The following is a 16,935-nucleotide window of genomic DNA, read 5'->3' as shown; positions in this document are numbered from 1 at the left end:
AAGCATTACTGGAAAGCTATCTGGCAAAAGAACGCGCTGTGAGCAGACACGGCAACCTACATAACAGCACCGTGGAGAAAGGAACCGCGAGGAAACGAGTTTCGCTTTCCTCGGCGGGAACTAGCATTTGCATCTCGGCCTCTTTTGTTCGCTGTAGCTCCGCTGTTTGCGATTTTATTCGTCTTAAAGTTCATCATACCGTCAGCGACTACATCACAGTAATCGTACACTAATTGACTGTGAGTGTTGAAATAATGGAGAAGGTAGGGAGTACTACGAATGAGAATTCCTTGTGATCTATCTAATGCTAATGACTCGGCAAACTGCAATCTTCTCCTCTAGAGAACGGAATTTCAGTCTATTGAATGTGCAGTTAGGCCTAATTACTAATTTAGTTCTTATTTTACCAACAGAAAGCTGTGTGCACGGCAGTCAGCTCCAACTGTTATTGATCACAAATAATCTTCCGACTGAATACAACTCACCACATGCGTCCCGCAGAGCTCAATATTAGATCCACAACTACTCTAATTGGTCAATAAAAATAGCCCTCAGCTTGACGAACTGATAAGAAGTTCTCTCTGCTGTAATGTCGTAAAGAACAGCGCCAAAAATGCACCAACAGGAACAATGACGATATTTCCAGTAAAATTACTGAATGAACTATTTTCAAACAGACAAAAACTTAACTTAGAAAACAATAACTTTCATACATTAGAGCACCGGTGAAAAGGAATACAGGCATGTACGAAACAGTTTTAAAACCTTCTGAATGTTTGCATTGATGATAACTTGAAAACGATGTACAACATTAATCCTATGGCGTGTTCAAATCTGTTACTTTCGCTGCGCCTGTTAAAGCTGATTTCGGCGATAAAATATCATAAAGTTGGTTTACTTTGGTCACTTCCATTCATTAATCGTCTATGATAGACCCATTTACACAAAGTATTCACTGCACAAAACGTGCAAAAAAGATGACATATGGTATATGACCTACGTCCTCCTGCAGACAACTATTTACCAACAGTTTTTCGCTAGCAACATGTCACAGTATAAAAGCGTCAGTAGTGCTCGTAGATGTAACACTAGAAATACGAATGACCTCAATTGTCGAGGTTTATTTAATGAGTTGATACGTTGCACATCTTAGTGGAGTAGCAGCACGAACATAACAGATGGATACGTAAATAACTAGTTCGCAGTTGTCTTATTGAAGGACATTTGTTGCTGAAACGTAAGAACCTTCTCAATCACATTTTGTACGGATGTAACCTTAAAAGATCCCAAAACTTTTTTTCTCACACAGTTGTGTCTTTTTTGAGCCGACAACAAACCTAAACTCAATAAATGTCGTTGGTAGCAGATAGTCTGATGGAATTCTGGGGGTACAACACGTTTCTGTCATCAGACTCTGACCACAAAGTTGATAAAAATGACGTACTCAGTCCCTGATCGGCAGGCTTGACAAACATTTTCTGAATGTACTGGATCTTAAAATTTTCATATCATGAGTTAACGCCAAAGATGCTATTGATGGCGATCCACTCGTCGAGTAGAATGAACCGTCTCTGGGAGCCTCTTGCAGTTTTTTTAAAGAAGAATAGGCTATTTTCCAGTTACTGTTTCATTCTCCGCATTTCTTTCGTCTCATAGCCGTCCAGACTAGCGTAAATATAATATGATGTTACACATTTGCTCCCTATGCTACTTCCCAGCTGCACTGGAAGAGTTTCTGCAAAAACATGGAACAAAAATCACTTACTATATCGAAGGAAAAAAAGGCATGAATTAGATATCCAAAAAACATCTAGGGGTGGGGGTGGAGATGGGGGTGGGAACACTAGCATATGTGGAGCAATTTCAACCAAACTTTTGTCAGTCGCAGAATTTTATTCCTGGAACTTAACTTTGTCGTCTGACAGTACTGTGTGTAGGTGCCAAATAACACCGTGCCTTCCACTCCACGCGAAACCGTTGACCTCCCTAAGAAACGACTAGATAACGTTGGAGGAGAACGCACAGCCACATTGCCTCCAATAATCTATGCCAACGCCCAACTCTGAAACTCCTCGAGCAATCTCAACCAAAACTGGTTCACACATGAACTGCTATTTGTAAAATAATACTGTAGGAGTAACATGATAAAGTGAGCGTAACTCAGGAACGCCTTGAGAAATTTCTGCAAAAACATGGAACAAAGATGACTTAATATTTCGGAGGAAAAAGAAATTGCATGAATTAGACATCTAAAGGATATGGAGGGGTGGGGGATAGGAATACTGACATTTGTGGAGCAATTTCAACTAAACCTCTGTGCTTCTATGACTTCATAAAGGGGAAAAAATTGTGGGTATAAGACTCCCCGAGCACTCGAAGAGCGAGAAGGGGACTGTAAGTGAACGTATGTACTGCTGTTTATCACACGTTTTCAACAAAACTTGATACGTATTGCATATGACTTACTAGCTAGAAAAATATACTGTGGGGAGAAAAGCATCATAGTACGTTAGGAGCGAATATGGTGATGGTAAGGGTGTAACCAGTAGAAGTAACAGGAGACTATCGACATCAGAGTTGTATTCGTAGTTTCCAGGATGAATAAGCTGATTAATAACAGTTATAACGATTATTAAATCCACTTTTGTCGAATTGCTGGGAAAGAGTCTGTTGTGCCTCTTGGAAATGCATACGAAGTGGAGTCATCACAAAACATTGTAGAAGTAGTTGAAATGTGCCTAGACGACGCCAGGTAATCAAGCTACTAACGTATATGTCACAACCATAACTGTGGCTGTGCTTGAGATTGTAAGAGTACAGATATCGATTCTTTACTTGAAGGATCGAATCTACCCTTACGCTCCATCGCTACAGCGCAGCGGAATCGCTGACGGGGATGCCCCATCGTTCTAGAACGCCCCGGAGATCTTTTGGCGCAAAGGCGTGAGTCAGTCGAACCTGAGCAAGCCTGCAGGGTGGGTTCAGGGAGCTCGTGTTCCGCGCAGTGTGCCTAAAAACGTGAATAAGTTTTGTGGAAGGGTTATACTGACAGTCGCATCAGAGTTAAAGAGCAGTAGAACGTGTATGTGTGTGAGCAATGTGAGATTTTGAAGCTCAGATTAGGATTATGTATCAAGGGAATTGTTACGCAATGAAAGGGCGATCGTACAGTAATGAAGCGTGAATGGTCAACTGGTACAGGCTCGTGATAAATGAGTGACAATTGAAGAGTGAGTGCAATCAGGACCAGCAGGGACGTGGTACACGAATTTAAAGTGGAATAAAATTACGTATGTCGTACAAACGAGTCCACATATTACAACCTCTTCATTACTAGTAAAAGTATTTTCGAAGGGACAGGATCATAGAACAGTGTGGAGGAATAGATAGGACGTGCGGACTAGGCTCACGGTTAGAATTTTAATTACTTACCCATATACCTTGGGAGTCAGTCACCATTTAAATCTGGCTACTTATTGATGTCCGATGCCTAATTTTTCTAACCAGCCAGACAACAGGAAGTACCAGACAAATATAAATGCGATGAAGTGGGGACTGCTTACAAGGTGCTACGGTTAGGTCTTTGTCATAATATGTATTGTAAGTCCTGTCGTAATTTTATGAGCGAACTCTAGCACAGTTCTTTGACGAATGCCATTATCCGTTACTAGAGTAACGTGGCATGGTCGGTGTCTGCAGAAGCGTGCAGTGCAAATAGACCAGTTACAATGGAGAAACACAATGAGAGTCGGGCTCGCCGTGGTCTGAAAACATCGGACGCGAAGCGTTGTTGCATGCCCAAGTCACCAACGCTCTGTCAGCAGAAGCAGCAGCCATGGAAAGAACTGGTGAAAGTGGGTCGGAAGGGAATAACTCGTAACCGAACGGCCGGCGATGACAGCGGTAGTGATTAGTGGGATCTTTTCACAGCGATATTATTAAGCGGCGACACGCGAAGTCACGCGTCAGCGCTGAACGAACATGCTGTGTACGACGCTGTAGTTAGAAATAGGGGAATGGCTGTGTGGATCGGGAAAAGTCACAGCGAATTAAAACCATAATTCAATGATAAGCTAGGTTAACAGAGGGTATCCAACGTATACAACAAAAATCGTGCGAATGGTTTCACGTTAATCTTGATTCCTGTGACAGTGCAAAGGAAATACGGAAACATCAAGCAGGCAAGCACACTCGAGGAACAAAGTTTAATGTATCAACATAAACCAAATTGGAACATTACAGCTGTGGAAGCTTCGGATGTTTTGCGTCTGCTACTATTCACTATTGCAGAGAGCGAATAATTTCTTCCCACGCTCACCAATGAATGGAAGGATCTTAAAACATAAACAACAAATATCACTGTCTGTCACACAGTTAACCATGTGAGGCAATATAATGCTCGATATCTTCCACCAGGAATTAAAATTATAGAATAAATTTCTTAAGCAGATTAAAGAGCACTAAAATTTATTTCGAAAGCCAGTATGCAACTAAATTGTTAAGTAATATATACAGTGAAGAAAAAGTTAGAGAAACAGGGTAGGGAGTTTAGAAAAATATGTAATAACAATCTTTTTTTCTTGAAAATCTTACAAAAAAGTTCTACATTACACAGATTATCCACATTTTGAGGTCATTATGGAGGGACATTGAATCAGTTTTTCAGGCAAACAAGTGGGAAGTCGTGCAACCAAAATGAAAATAAAGGATCACTGTCGTGGTCTTTGTATCAGCTGACATTATGTGCTTTGTGTGCAGTGACTGGTGTTGAGAAATAAATGAAATGTGTAGCAGTAGCACATCTTGAATTAACCCCTTCGCAAGAACATATGCACAAATCGGTAATACACATTGAACGAAGCTAACAGACTGGCGTTATATTCGGTAGTATGGTGATTCTGATCTCCCTCAGGCTATCCCGATTTAAGGTATTCCATGGACTCTTTAGTCTGTCATCTCATGTTACGTGCACTACTAGTAATGCTCTTGTCCTTGTGCTACCTTTGCAATTGGATTTCTGAGAATTGAACTAATTCCTAAACGTCTCATGTATACTGTGTGACTAGCAAAGACATTCTTCACCTGCTGTATGAGTTTTTATGCGACTTAGCCAGCTTAATCCGTGAGTTTTTGTGCGACTATCTACGCATATTCTCTAAATAACTTCAAGCAAACGCCGTGGTGGTTCCCACTGTAAGGTCACCATTCTTGCCAAATTAGACCTGTCATAGCCGGCCGCGATGGCCGAGCGGTTCTAGGCGCTTCAGTCCGGAACCAACTGCTACGGTCGTAGGTTCGAATCCTGCCTCGGGCATGGATGTGTGTGTCATTAGGTTAGTTAGGTTTAAGTAGTTCTAAGTTCTAGGGGACTGATAACCTCGTATGTTAAGTCCCGTAGTGCTCAGAGCCATTTGAACCATTAGACCTGTAGGTGTGTAAATACCCGCGTACGTTAAGTATGTCTTATATTGTTAGTCTGTAATGGCCTGATACGTCCAATATCCTAGTAAAACTGACAACAGTAGTAGTAGTAGTAGTAGTAGTAGTAGTAGTAGCAGCGGTGAATGGTACAAACATCCCAGTAGGTCTACTTTTGTAAAAAGAAATAAACCGAAAACTGGATCACACAAATAGAAAAGGATTTTACGATAAACAGCATTCTAGAACCACTTGGCGATCAGGCCCACAGGGCAAAGCGACGACCAGTGGCCGCCGTTGTCACCTCATCGCTCAAATGGCTCTGAGCACTATGGGACTTAACATCTGTGGTCATCAGTCCCCTAGAACTTGGAACTACTTAAACCTAACTAACCTAAGGACATCACACACATCCATGCCCGAGGCAGGATTCGAACCTGCGGCCGTAGCGGTCACGCGGTTCCAGACTGAAGCGCCTAGAACCGCATGGCCACACCGGGCGGCTGTCACCTCCCTTGCAGCGTCATTTGGATGCAGGCTCCCGGCCGTTGTCAACTTTCCAGGCCTTGGAGGCGCTGCTTCTCATTCGCGCAACTCCTCAGTTGGCATTACGACGCGGAGTGCACCCTGATTCAGTCCTCCCACCGAGGAAAACGCCCTGTCGGTACCGGGAATAGAACCCGGATCCTAAACATGGCAGTCAGACGCGCTGACTGCACCTATGGAGGCAGACACCTGCATACAAGAAGTATTGTACTTGTTCTTAAAGTGTAATGCCATGACGTGTCTGGTATCCTTGTAAAAGTAATACAAGAATGAACGAAGCTGCTGCTGCTACTACTACTACTACTACTACTACTGATGTCGTATGAGTTCCTTCTCCTATCCGCTAGCTAGGATGCGCGGATAGCGCACGCGGCCCATCTCCTTGACTTCCGGGAGTCGGTCTTTGCCTGCGCGACACTGCACATTGTCGGCAAAGGGAGCGCGCGGCGCATGGCGATAATCGATAGCGCAGCTGCGGCGTCGATCCGCGGGCCTCCGGCTGCGTACCTGCGTGGCGAGCACCGCCGCCTCGGGCTGCGGCATCATGTCTAGCTGTAGCGCAGCAGCCGCTGTCCGGTCAGAGGAGCTGGGCCGCCCTGCTCAGTTCAGCACGCCACCATCCCACTCACGCACACACGCTTCGCGGACAACCGTGTGGACTGGCAGACACTACACAACCACGCCGCGCGCCGACGCCGCACACACTGACAGCAGGGCTCGGCGCGCCGCCGCAGACAGCGCCGCCCCGGCCGCGTCGATACTATCCGAGCGGGAAACATCCGCCGCGCGCGTACAGTCCGGCGGGAAACATCGGTCGCGCCCCGACCGTTTTTATAGGGGTTACGCCACTTTAGATCAATTTGAACCGTATAAATGTCCTTCCTGCAGGACGCCGCTTAAGGATCGTACAGCTTCTTCCGCACCGGCTCTCAGGTTCTTTCGCGGGTTAAATGTAGACAGAAAGGAATGTTTGAGATAACAAAAGGCGTCAAGAAAGAATATAATTCTGTCACACGGGAAGAATAACAGAGCAGATAATGCTGTAAGGAACAGAAGCGATAACACCAGTAGAAGAGTGACCATTACGGATGCCTCAGATAGGAAGCCTTTTCGTTGCTTGTTTAGTCCACTCGATGACGCGGCTATTAGCGTGCGTACATAATCGGCAAAGGACGAGTGTAGAAGAAGAGCGACGAGAAATGATGGAACACCGAGCCAAAACAGAGCCATTGATCTGTAACAGCATAAATAGCGATCATTATGACAACTCTGATGACAATTATGGATTTGTATCGCCGAAGTCTTGCTAGCTGTTACCAGAATCGAGCACTTTTTGCAGTTTGCTAGGCGCTGCAGTCCGGAACCGCGGGGCCTGATACGGTCGCAGGTTCGAATCCTGCCTCGGGCATGGATGTGTGTGATGTCCTGAGGTTAGTTAGTTCTAGGGGACCGATGACCTAAAATGTTAAGTCCCATAGTGTTCAGAGCCATTTGAACCATTTTTTGAGCAGTTTGCTAACTGTCAGGCGCACATCTACATCTACATATACATACATACTCCACAAACCACCATACGGCGCGTGGCGGAGGGTACCTCGTACCACAACTAGCATCTTCTCTCCCTGTTCCACTTCCAAATAGAACGAGTTAAAAATGACTGCCTATATGCCTCTGTACAAGCCCTGATCTCTCTTACCTTATCTTTGTGGTCTTTCTGCGAAATATAAGTTGGCGACAGTAAAATTGTACTGCAGTCAGCCTCAAATGCTGGTTCTCTAAATTTCCTCACTAGCGATTCACGAAAAGAACGCCTCCTTTCCTCCAGAGACTCCCACCCGAGTTCCTGAAGCATTTCCGTAACACTCGCGTGAAGATCAAACCTACCAGTAACAAATCTAGCAGCCCGCCTCTGAATTGCTTCTATGTCCTCCATCAATCCGACCTGATAGGGATTCCAAACGCTCGAGGTGACAGGTGATAGAAAAATACAACAATGTCCTCTTGAAAGAAAGGATATCTACATGTACAGGGGGTCTCATTAATATTCGGTCATTTACTATATCCAGTAATATGACGTATTTTATTTTCACATACATACTTAAATGCAAAAATATATTTTCTTCAATAAAGTAAACTATATCAGATAATTCCTTAAGCGAGGTAATACGGGAATAATTTCTTAAATAATATTTCACAGATTTATCCGATTTGATCCACTGGAAATGAAAGCCAACGACTGTGTAAACAATGGGATTGTTTATAAATAAATTTTCTGCTACTAGTCTCGATTTCCACGGCGTGTTCGAGAAATGATTGCCGTTTTCTAGTACTTTTTCTCTATGTACTAGCTATTCTTTACGTAATTTTTACGATGTGAGATTCTGCAGTGTTCTGTTGACTACTGCAATACCCAAAACCCCTCAGCTTTTAGTTGATTATCGTTTTTCGTATGTAGTTAGTGGCAAAATTTGCGAGAATTGTATTTACACTTTTCTTATCGTCTATTTGTGCAGCCTCACACATATTAATCATCACACACAATTTTCTGCGCACAGTATAGATCGAGGATAACGAACTTACATAAACAAAAAGTTATAAGAATCGGATTTCAACACCGGTTACACAGAGCACATAATGCCTACACAAACATCAGCAGTACCCAAACACGTATAGATACAGGTCACACACTTGGAATAGCAGCGCAAAATGTCAAAGTACTCCACCGACTAAAGAAAGTGCATAAATTGGATTTGTTAGAAGAAGCCGGCCGGGGTGGCCGAGCGGTTCTAGGCACTACAGTCTGGAACCGCGCGACCACTACGGTCGCAGGTTCGAATCCTGCCTCGGGCATGGGTGTGCGTGATGTCCTTAGGTTAGTTAGGTTTAAGTAGTTCTAAGTTCTAGGGGATTGATGACCTCAGAAGTTAAGTTCCATATTGCTCAGAGCCATTTGAACCATTTTTTGTTTGAAGAACTGGAGATGTAATCACATTACAGAAAATATGAAGATAAAATAGTAAATGAAAGACTTTAAGGTAAATCCGTGAATTTCTTCACAAACTTTGACATTACACTTACATAAAAATAGTAACACTTAGAAATAACCACCACTGTAAACAAACCAAAGCAAATTATGATCCAGATTCTGAGGAATACCCTCTGTACAAAAGTATATCATACTCTGTCGAAGACTTATAACATTGTTGACTACGTCTGAAAACATCTTTGTGACTGTTTGTTTATGTAAGTTAGTTATATTCCATGGATACAGTGCACAGAATATTGTGTGTGGTATTTTATATGTGTGTCTCTCTGCACAATTGCGCCATAAAAAAACTGCAAGTACAAGTTGTTCCAAATGTTGCCACTAACTGTATATACAGACAGATAATTAAGAAAAAATTGTAATTTTTTTATATTTTGCAGAAAGTTCACAGAACAGTGAACAACCTCACACATGAAGACCTTACGAAACAATGACATGGTACATAAAGAGAAATGCACTTGAAAATAGGATTCATTTCCCGAAACGGGTCGTGTAAAATATAAATAAAGGAAAATCGTGACTGGTAGCGGAAAAAGTTATTTATAAATAAACCCACTCACAGATTAACGTTACGGTATCTTTAATATTGTGTCATAGCACAGCTGATCTTGAGTACAGGACAGTACTGGAACTAGGTAATTCGTGGGATATCCGTAATGATTTCAAACGCTCTTGTGTATTACCAACGATTTTCGCCGTGTACTCAGTCCCAATTAGTACCCACTTTTCTTCAATTTATTTTTCAGAATTTATTTCGAGTTGATTGTAGTTCTTCTGACCTCACAATCGAGTTCGTCCCATTCCACCTCTATGGCGTTAAGGTCTTGCGGCTGAGCGGATGTCGGAATGACTGGGGCAATCATAAAGGAGTCATTCTTTTACAGGATATGATGTATGCTTTGAATGGTTACCTTGGAAAAATATGAGTGTAGACCTCATCCCCAACGTTTAAGTGCTCCTGTGCGGGATACTGAGGTATCTACTTATATATCTACATCTCCATAAATGCTCCGCAAGCCACTATACGGTGCTCGGCGGAGGGTACCTTGTACCACTACTATACTCGTTTCCTTTCCTGTTCCACTCACAAATGGAGCGAGGGAAAAAGCGACTGTCTGCATGCCTCCGTAAGGGCTCAAATTTCTCTTACCATGTTTTCGTGGACCTTAGGCGAAATACACGTTGGTGTTGGTGGCAGTAGAATCGGCCCTAGGACAATCGCAAATATTGATTCTCTAAATTTTCTCTCAGTGTTTTGCGAAAAGAACGTCGTCTTCCCTTCAGGGATTCCCATTTGAGTTCACGAAGCACCTCTGCAGTACTGATGCGTTGATCGAACCTAGCGAAGACAAATCTTGCAGCACGACTCTGATGGGTATCCCAGACAACCAAGCAGTACTCGGGCACGGTGACCAGTGGTCTGCACGCGGTCTTCTTTGTGGATGAGCTACAGTTTCCTAGAACTATCTCAATAAAATGAAGTCGACTACTTGCTTTCCCTACTACTGACCTCACGTATTCGTTCCAATTCATTTCGCTTCATGCACATCTATATCTACATCCTGGATATTTAATCGACGTGACTGCGTCGAACAGGACACCACTAATACTGTATTCGGAAATTATAGGATTGTTTTTCGTGCCAATGAGCATCAACTTACATCTAGAGCAAGCTGCCTTTCACCACACCAAATAGAAATTCTGACTAAATCACCCTGTACGTTCCTACTGTTGCTATTTTTAATAATTATAGATTTCGATTGAGCAATGACGTGCCTATCACACACAAAAATGCTCCGGATCAATAGACAGATAACGGTTACGTAACGAAACATAACTGAATAGGTGAATTGGAAAAGGGGTCAACTCCCAGAAAGCAAATTTTTCAGGAGACACGAAAAACTCTTTTAGTAGACAATGGTCTTAAGCATGGTATCATGGATTTGTTATGTAGCAATTTGCCGCAGGGTGAAATAATATACTCCATCGAGAGCAGTCAGTAATCCGGTTTCAATATATTGGAGAGGACCGTTTTTCGAATCTAATGGTGCTGATGAGGCAACTAGTGCCCTTTGAAGCGGAAGGATTGTCTTATGCTAGTTTATACTAACCATATTTATTACAGCAACAAAAGAGTGTGTTATGATCATACAGGTTTATTCAAAACGTACGTAATTGACTGACCAATTTATAAAGTATAACAGATGTTAAAACTATTAGAATAAAAACTGAATAAAGAATATGATAGTCCGCAGTAGCTGTTTTTATTGAAGTTGATTAGAGACTCACACGACCGGTTTCACAACTTTTTAAGTTGCATCTTCTGGTGTATGTAATGTTATGTCATACAGTATACGGAACTATTCCAGAATGCTGCGGAGTAACATTTGTCGTGGCCAAGCTCCCAGCTTCCTTCAATTGGTAAAACCACCATCAATGGTGAATGTCCAGTCTGCGTTAAAACCATGAACTGTCATCACTTTACCGATTAAAATATATTTCTGTGGCCTATGTCAAGCAACGGACGATGACATCACGTTTTTGCTGGGAAGTTTACAAACACAGACGCAGAAAATACCACGCACTTGAATACTCCATACATAGAATTTAGTGCAGCATCATTACAAAGGCGTAATCCTTCGAGTAAGACGCCAACCATTTCATCTCTCTCATTAGCTTAGTGAGATGACCTTCTACAACGATAACATCAATTTTAACGACTATTTCCGCAGAAAAAGAGCGCTATCGGACCTTAACCGCGTTCGGTAAATTTATTTATCCAGTCACAGTGAATAATTCCGAAAAAAATGGCAGATGTGGTGTGTAACACATTGGATGAAAGGAAGCGCCTGCATACGATGTTATCTGAACAGAAACGATTTAAGCTGGAGGAGCTGACCAGATTATTTGCAGAATGTCTGTGTAGGAACACATTTGCCCAGACTAGAACAGTCACAGTATATTCACTAATATTACCAACAACTGCACAGAAAAACAGCACTGGATATTAACCAAACAAAGAAACATTAAAACTGCATGTCGCATAATGGACCATCTGCGAGTCGTGAACTGAATTATAGAAAGAATCAGTTACTCTGAACTACTGAATTATCTTGGATCCCCAGAATTTGAGGAAGATTTTGATCCTGTTTCAATAATAGCTGTAGCAACAACCCTACAGAAATAGATATTGATTCAGTATATGTAAGCACACTGAATAACACACACACACACACACACACACACACACACACACATATATATATATATATATATATATAATCAACTTTTTCGATATTCAATATTAACTTTATTCTGGTTTGTTCCCTTTTATTTATTAACTGTTTAACTGAAACATTTTCGGTAACGTTGCTATTGCACAATCAAAGATGACATTTAGTCTGTGTTTACACATGATGCCCCACGTGCAATATTTCTTTCAATGCTTTTCATCAATATTGTCTCCTTTCTGACGGCGATATTCACTTAAAGTCTGACGATGGCCTTGTAAACGGAAAATCGGTTAACGAAATAAATTAATACCACAGAACATAGACAGTTTAGTGTGTTTCATTTACAATTACGAAGTAGTTAAGCAAGAAGCTAGGAGACACTCAACGTGAATACATATCGCCAATACTGTTCTCAGCAGCCCTAAAGGGAGCTTTTAGATAATGAAACTGGAAAAAGGAATACGTGATAATGGCGCGTATTTGAAGCACTTTCATTTTGTCGATCACATTGTGGTGTTTGAGCCTAGTGCGGACGAGCTTAATTAACGAATGGAATAACGTAATACAGCGAGTTTGAAAACAGCTCTGAAAAATATTTGACAGTAAGAATAAATTAATATACAGGGACTTTTCCGTCGGTACTTGGAGGAACTTAACGAAAATAATTTATAAAGAACACATCGAAAAATAAATGTTACAAGCTAACAACGAAGTGGTAAACAAAATGATGAGCTTTTGAACTTAGGGTACGTAAGGTAACAACACTACATTTTGCTTATTAACTCGCATTTTTTGCCATCAAAGTTTAATAGCTATTATATTTTGTATACTGTGGCTATGATCAACTATCGATAGTTATGCGGTAAGTGCTTAATAATTTGCTTCATTGAAACTATGTTCTGCATCAAATTATTTCCATTATTAATGTTTGTAGAAAACTGATCTCTTCCTCAGGGAATGATATTGAAATAAATTTGTTTATGCACAAAAGCAGGGGATGTACTTTGCCTTTTAGTTTGGCGCTTCCTTGTTGCTCTGACGCGCAACGCGTAAAAAGACCAACAGTCAGTACAGAGCAGTCGTAGTTTGACAGTGCTGCAGTGCAGATCACAACAAGCAGTTAATTTTAAAAGTGCTATAAAACAGTGCACAGTGATGAATCGGGACATCAGTTTGATACATTTCGATTATGCAATTGCCTCGGATATAAGATTTTTCTCGATACTAAATATTTTTCGTATTTGCTCGCACCTCAAGTCCAGTAAGCATTGTGGCAAAGGAATGCAGCTAAATGTCTGACATGGACCTGAAGATACCATAATGTGTTAACTGCTCACTGCTTACACGTCTATGCGTCGGTTAAAAACGTGAGAACATTCTTCTTCTATACTTAAATACGTGAAGAGAGTATCAGTTATGTTACGAAGAGGTGATGTTAATTTGTATATTACTTTACTATAATAACGTGCAATAGTATTACTTGAAAGCTTATCATTTCCTTTCTCACATGTCATTTTACAAACTCATATTGTTAAAGAACGAGTAATTATCGGTAGTATAAATGTTTGTGCAATAACGCTGATGTGACGCAATAAAAGCACGAATGAAGAGTTCAGTCACACAGAAAAAATGATTATTTGACTTCTTAAACAGAAGTTTTGCTCATTTGTTGGAATGGTGACTTTGCCATCCATAGTTGACTTTTAGGATCCTGCAAGATCACCGAAAAAAAAAGAAAAATAAAATTGTGCTTGTTTGGTTCATTTCCTCATCAAAGTGAAGTAGTTAAATTTACAGAATAATCGTGTTAATGATTTTCAGTGAATGTAAAGAAACAACTTTCAGTTCCTGCCCTTTGGGGTCTGACGACCGTATTCTTTAGTAAAAGGTATTTTTCTTTTTACGAGGAAAAATCAGAATATACGGTAGTACTTATTCTCGTCTGAATATTGAATACTAGCACAGTGGTTTGATGGATGTCTCAAGATCATTGATCTAGTGACTAATGTAAAAAGTACAGTATATGGGAAATGTGATTTTAGAAAATATTACATGGGTGGGAAAGTAGTATTGCTTTTACAATAATCCAGTTTTACATCACGGTTAAATAATTTTAAATCTACGTTAGTGCCTAGCTGTGGTAATATTAACTATTTCATACGGAGAGCAAATGAGCGCATAAAATTACGCAAATGTAACTAGCTCACGCGAGAGTATAGGTGCGACACGACACTAAAAAATTAAACTATCGTTCTAAATTCAGTACAGTTAACAAGCGTAAAATTAAACAGAGCAGTCTTATAGTTGTCTTTTTGGTGACTTAATTAATAGAGTCGTGTTACAGACAGTCGGAGACAATGAGTCGATTGTTAGAAAAGTAAGAAACAGAAAAATAAAAATTGCTCTGAACTGATTTTGTGAACAAAATAAGAATTTCAGAATTAAACTTCCGTTGTACCGAAAAGGAATGTGCACATTCTGTATTATCAGTTTTGATTTATGGTACTGAGACAGAGGTTTTTAATACATAAACCATTCCTAAACTGAGGTTAGGTCATCATGCAATGGAGCGACACCTCTCTGGAATTACTAGGAGAGACTGGGACACAAACACTGAGTGAGGGAACAGCCTGAATGGCAGAAGTACTAAATTTATAGAAAGAAATCCTCTTCAGTTGCCAGTAATTTTCTTAATTTATTCACGACCTGTTTCGAAGCTTAAAGCTTCATATTCAGGTGCCACCAACTACGAAAGAGAGGGGGTTACTAAGTACTATGGGGTAGACATAATAAAATGAAAGCTTCAATTGTGAAAAGTCATGTACTCACATAATTATGAGAACATAAACGTGTGTTGGTCGGGCCAGTCAGTCATGGTGGATCACATCCACGCATGGTACTGGGACGAAAATGTTAAATCTGGGGAGGGTTCCGGACAGAAATGAACTCAAGAATACTGTAAACAAACAAATAACTGAACTCACGCGCAGGACAAGCAACGACAGCGCCAACCTGGACAGCACGGTCCAGAAGTGACTATAGTTGCAGACACGAACGGAGACGGTCGAATTTAGGCTTGTTCCGCACATCAATGTCACACACTCTCCGACAGCCAATGAGTGTTCAGAACTGTCCTCAGCGGAATGCTATGAAAGCTGTAGCCATTGCAAGCGTTAAACGTGATTGTAGAGAATTATTTAGTGAATCTTTATTCCATTTGTTGCAAGGTGTCACAGCTGATAGTAGTTGTAGGTGACAAATTCTGCACAAGCAAGCGAAAGACATAATTTGTAGTATACACGCTTTATTCAAGCGGAAAACACGTATACGTTCATCACTACCGTCGCTTGGAACAATGCAATCCTCATCGGTGTCCCGAGCTGCGCGAAACGCCATCGTTCGTGGATTCGACTATAGTGTAGACGGCCCAGAAGCCAGCTGACTGCGGCGGCAGAAGCGGACGTGGGAGCCGATGAGGTGGTGAACCGAAGTAAATAGCCGCAAAAGAGAGGGATACCGGGGTTGACTGGACCGTCCGCTACATAACTGTGGTTCACAAGATCGACACAAACTAGAACTACAAATATAAGGATAATGAAATAACATAAAAACGTGAGAAATCGGCAAAAATGCCTAAAAGCCAACGTGACAGAGTACATCGTATTACAGAGATATAAGAAGAAAATACAACAAAAACAATGGGTACGGTTCTACATCTACATCTACATCCATACTCCGCAAGCCCCCTGTCGGTGTGTGGCGGAGGGTACCTTGAGTACCTCTATCGGTTTTCCCTTCTATTCCAGTTTCGTATTGTTCGTGGAAAGAAAGACTGTCGGTATGCCTCTGTGTGGGCTCTAATCCCTCTGATTTTATCCTCATGGTCTCTTCGCGAGATATACGTAGGAGGGAGCAATATACTGCTTGACTCCTCGGTGAAGGTATGTTCTCGAAACTTCAACAAAAGCCCGTACCGAACTACTGAGCTTCTCTCTTGCAGTCTTCCACTGGAGTTTATCTATCATCTCCGAACGCTTTCGCGATTACTAAATGATCCTGTAACGAAGCGCGCTGCTCTCCGTTGGATCTTCTCTATCTCTTCTATCAACCCTATCTGGTATGGATCCCACACTGGTGAGCAGTATTCAAGCAGTGGGCGAACAAGTATACTGTAACCTACTTTCTTTGTTTTCGGATTGCATTTCCTTAGGATTCTTCCAATGAATCTCAGTCTGGCATCTGCCTTACCGACGATAAATTTTATATGGTCATTCCGTTTTAAATCACTCCTAATGCCTACTCCCAGATAATTTATGGAATTAACTGCTTCCAGTTGCTGACCTGCTATATTGTAGCTAAATGATAAAGGATCTTTCTTTGTATGTATTCGCAGCACATTGCACTTGTCTACACTGTGATTCAATTGCCATTCCCTGCACCATGCGTCAATTCGCTGCAGATCCTCCTGCAATTTTCCATTGTTGCAGCCTCTCGATACATTACAGAATCATCCGCAAAAAACCTCAGTGAACTACCGATGTTATCCACAAGAGGTCATTTATGTATATTATGAATAGCAACGGTCCCACGACACTCCCCTGCGGCACACCTGAAATCACTCTTACTTCGGAAGACTTCTCTCCATTGAGAATGACATGCCGCGTTCTGTTATCTAGGAACTCTTCAAGCCAG

General features: G+C 41.5%; 1 protein-coding gene across 1 annotated transcript in view; it reads right to left on the bottom strand.

Moving 5' to 3' along the window:
- LOC126475457 (breast cancer anti-estrogen resistance protein 1) overlaps positions 1-6,655 on the bottom strand; it is a 547,820-nt gene extending 541,165 nt beyond the window's left edge. The window contains exon 1 of the mRNA XM_050103334.1: positions 6,472-6,655. Within this exon, the coding sequence (XP_049959291.1) occupies positions 6,472-6,510 (39 nt within the window). The 5' untranslated portion in view covers positions 6,511-6,655. The remainder of the gene's footprint in view (positions 1-6,471) is intronic.
- Between the last annotated feature and the right edge of the window lie 10,280 nt (positions 6,656-16,935).

This window comes from Schistocerca serialis, chromosome 4 (genome assembly GCF_023864345.2).
Source record: "Schistocerca serialis cubense isolate TAMUIC-IGC-003099 chromosome 4, iqSchSeri2.2, whole genome shotgun sequence".
Lineage (NCBI taxonomy): Eukaryota > Metazoa > Arthropoda > Insecta > Orthoptera > Acrididae > Schistocerca > Schistocerca serialis.
This window is presented reverse-complemented; position numbering and strand designations above follow the sequence as displayed.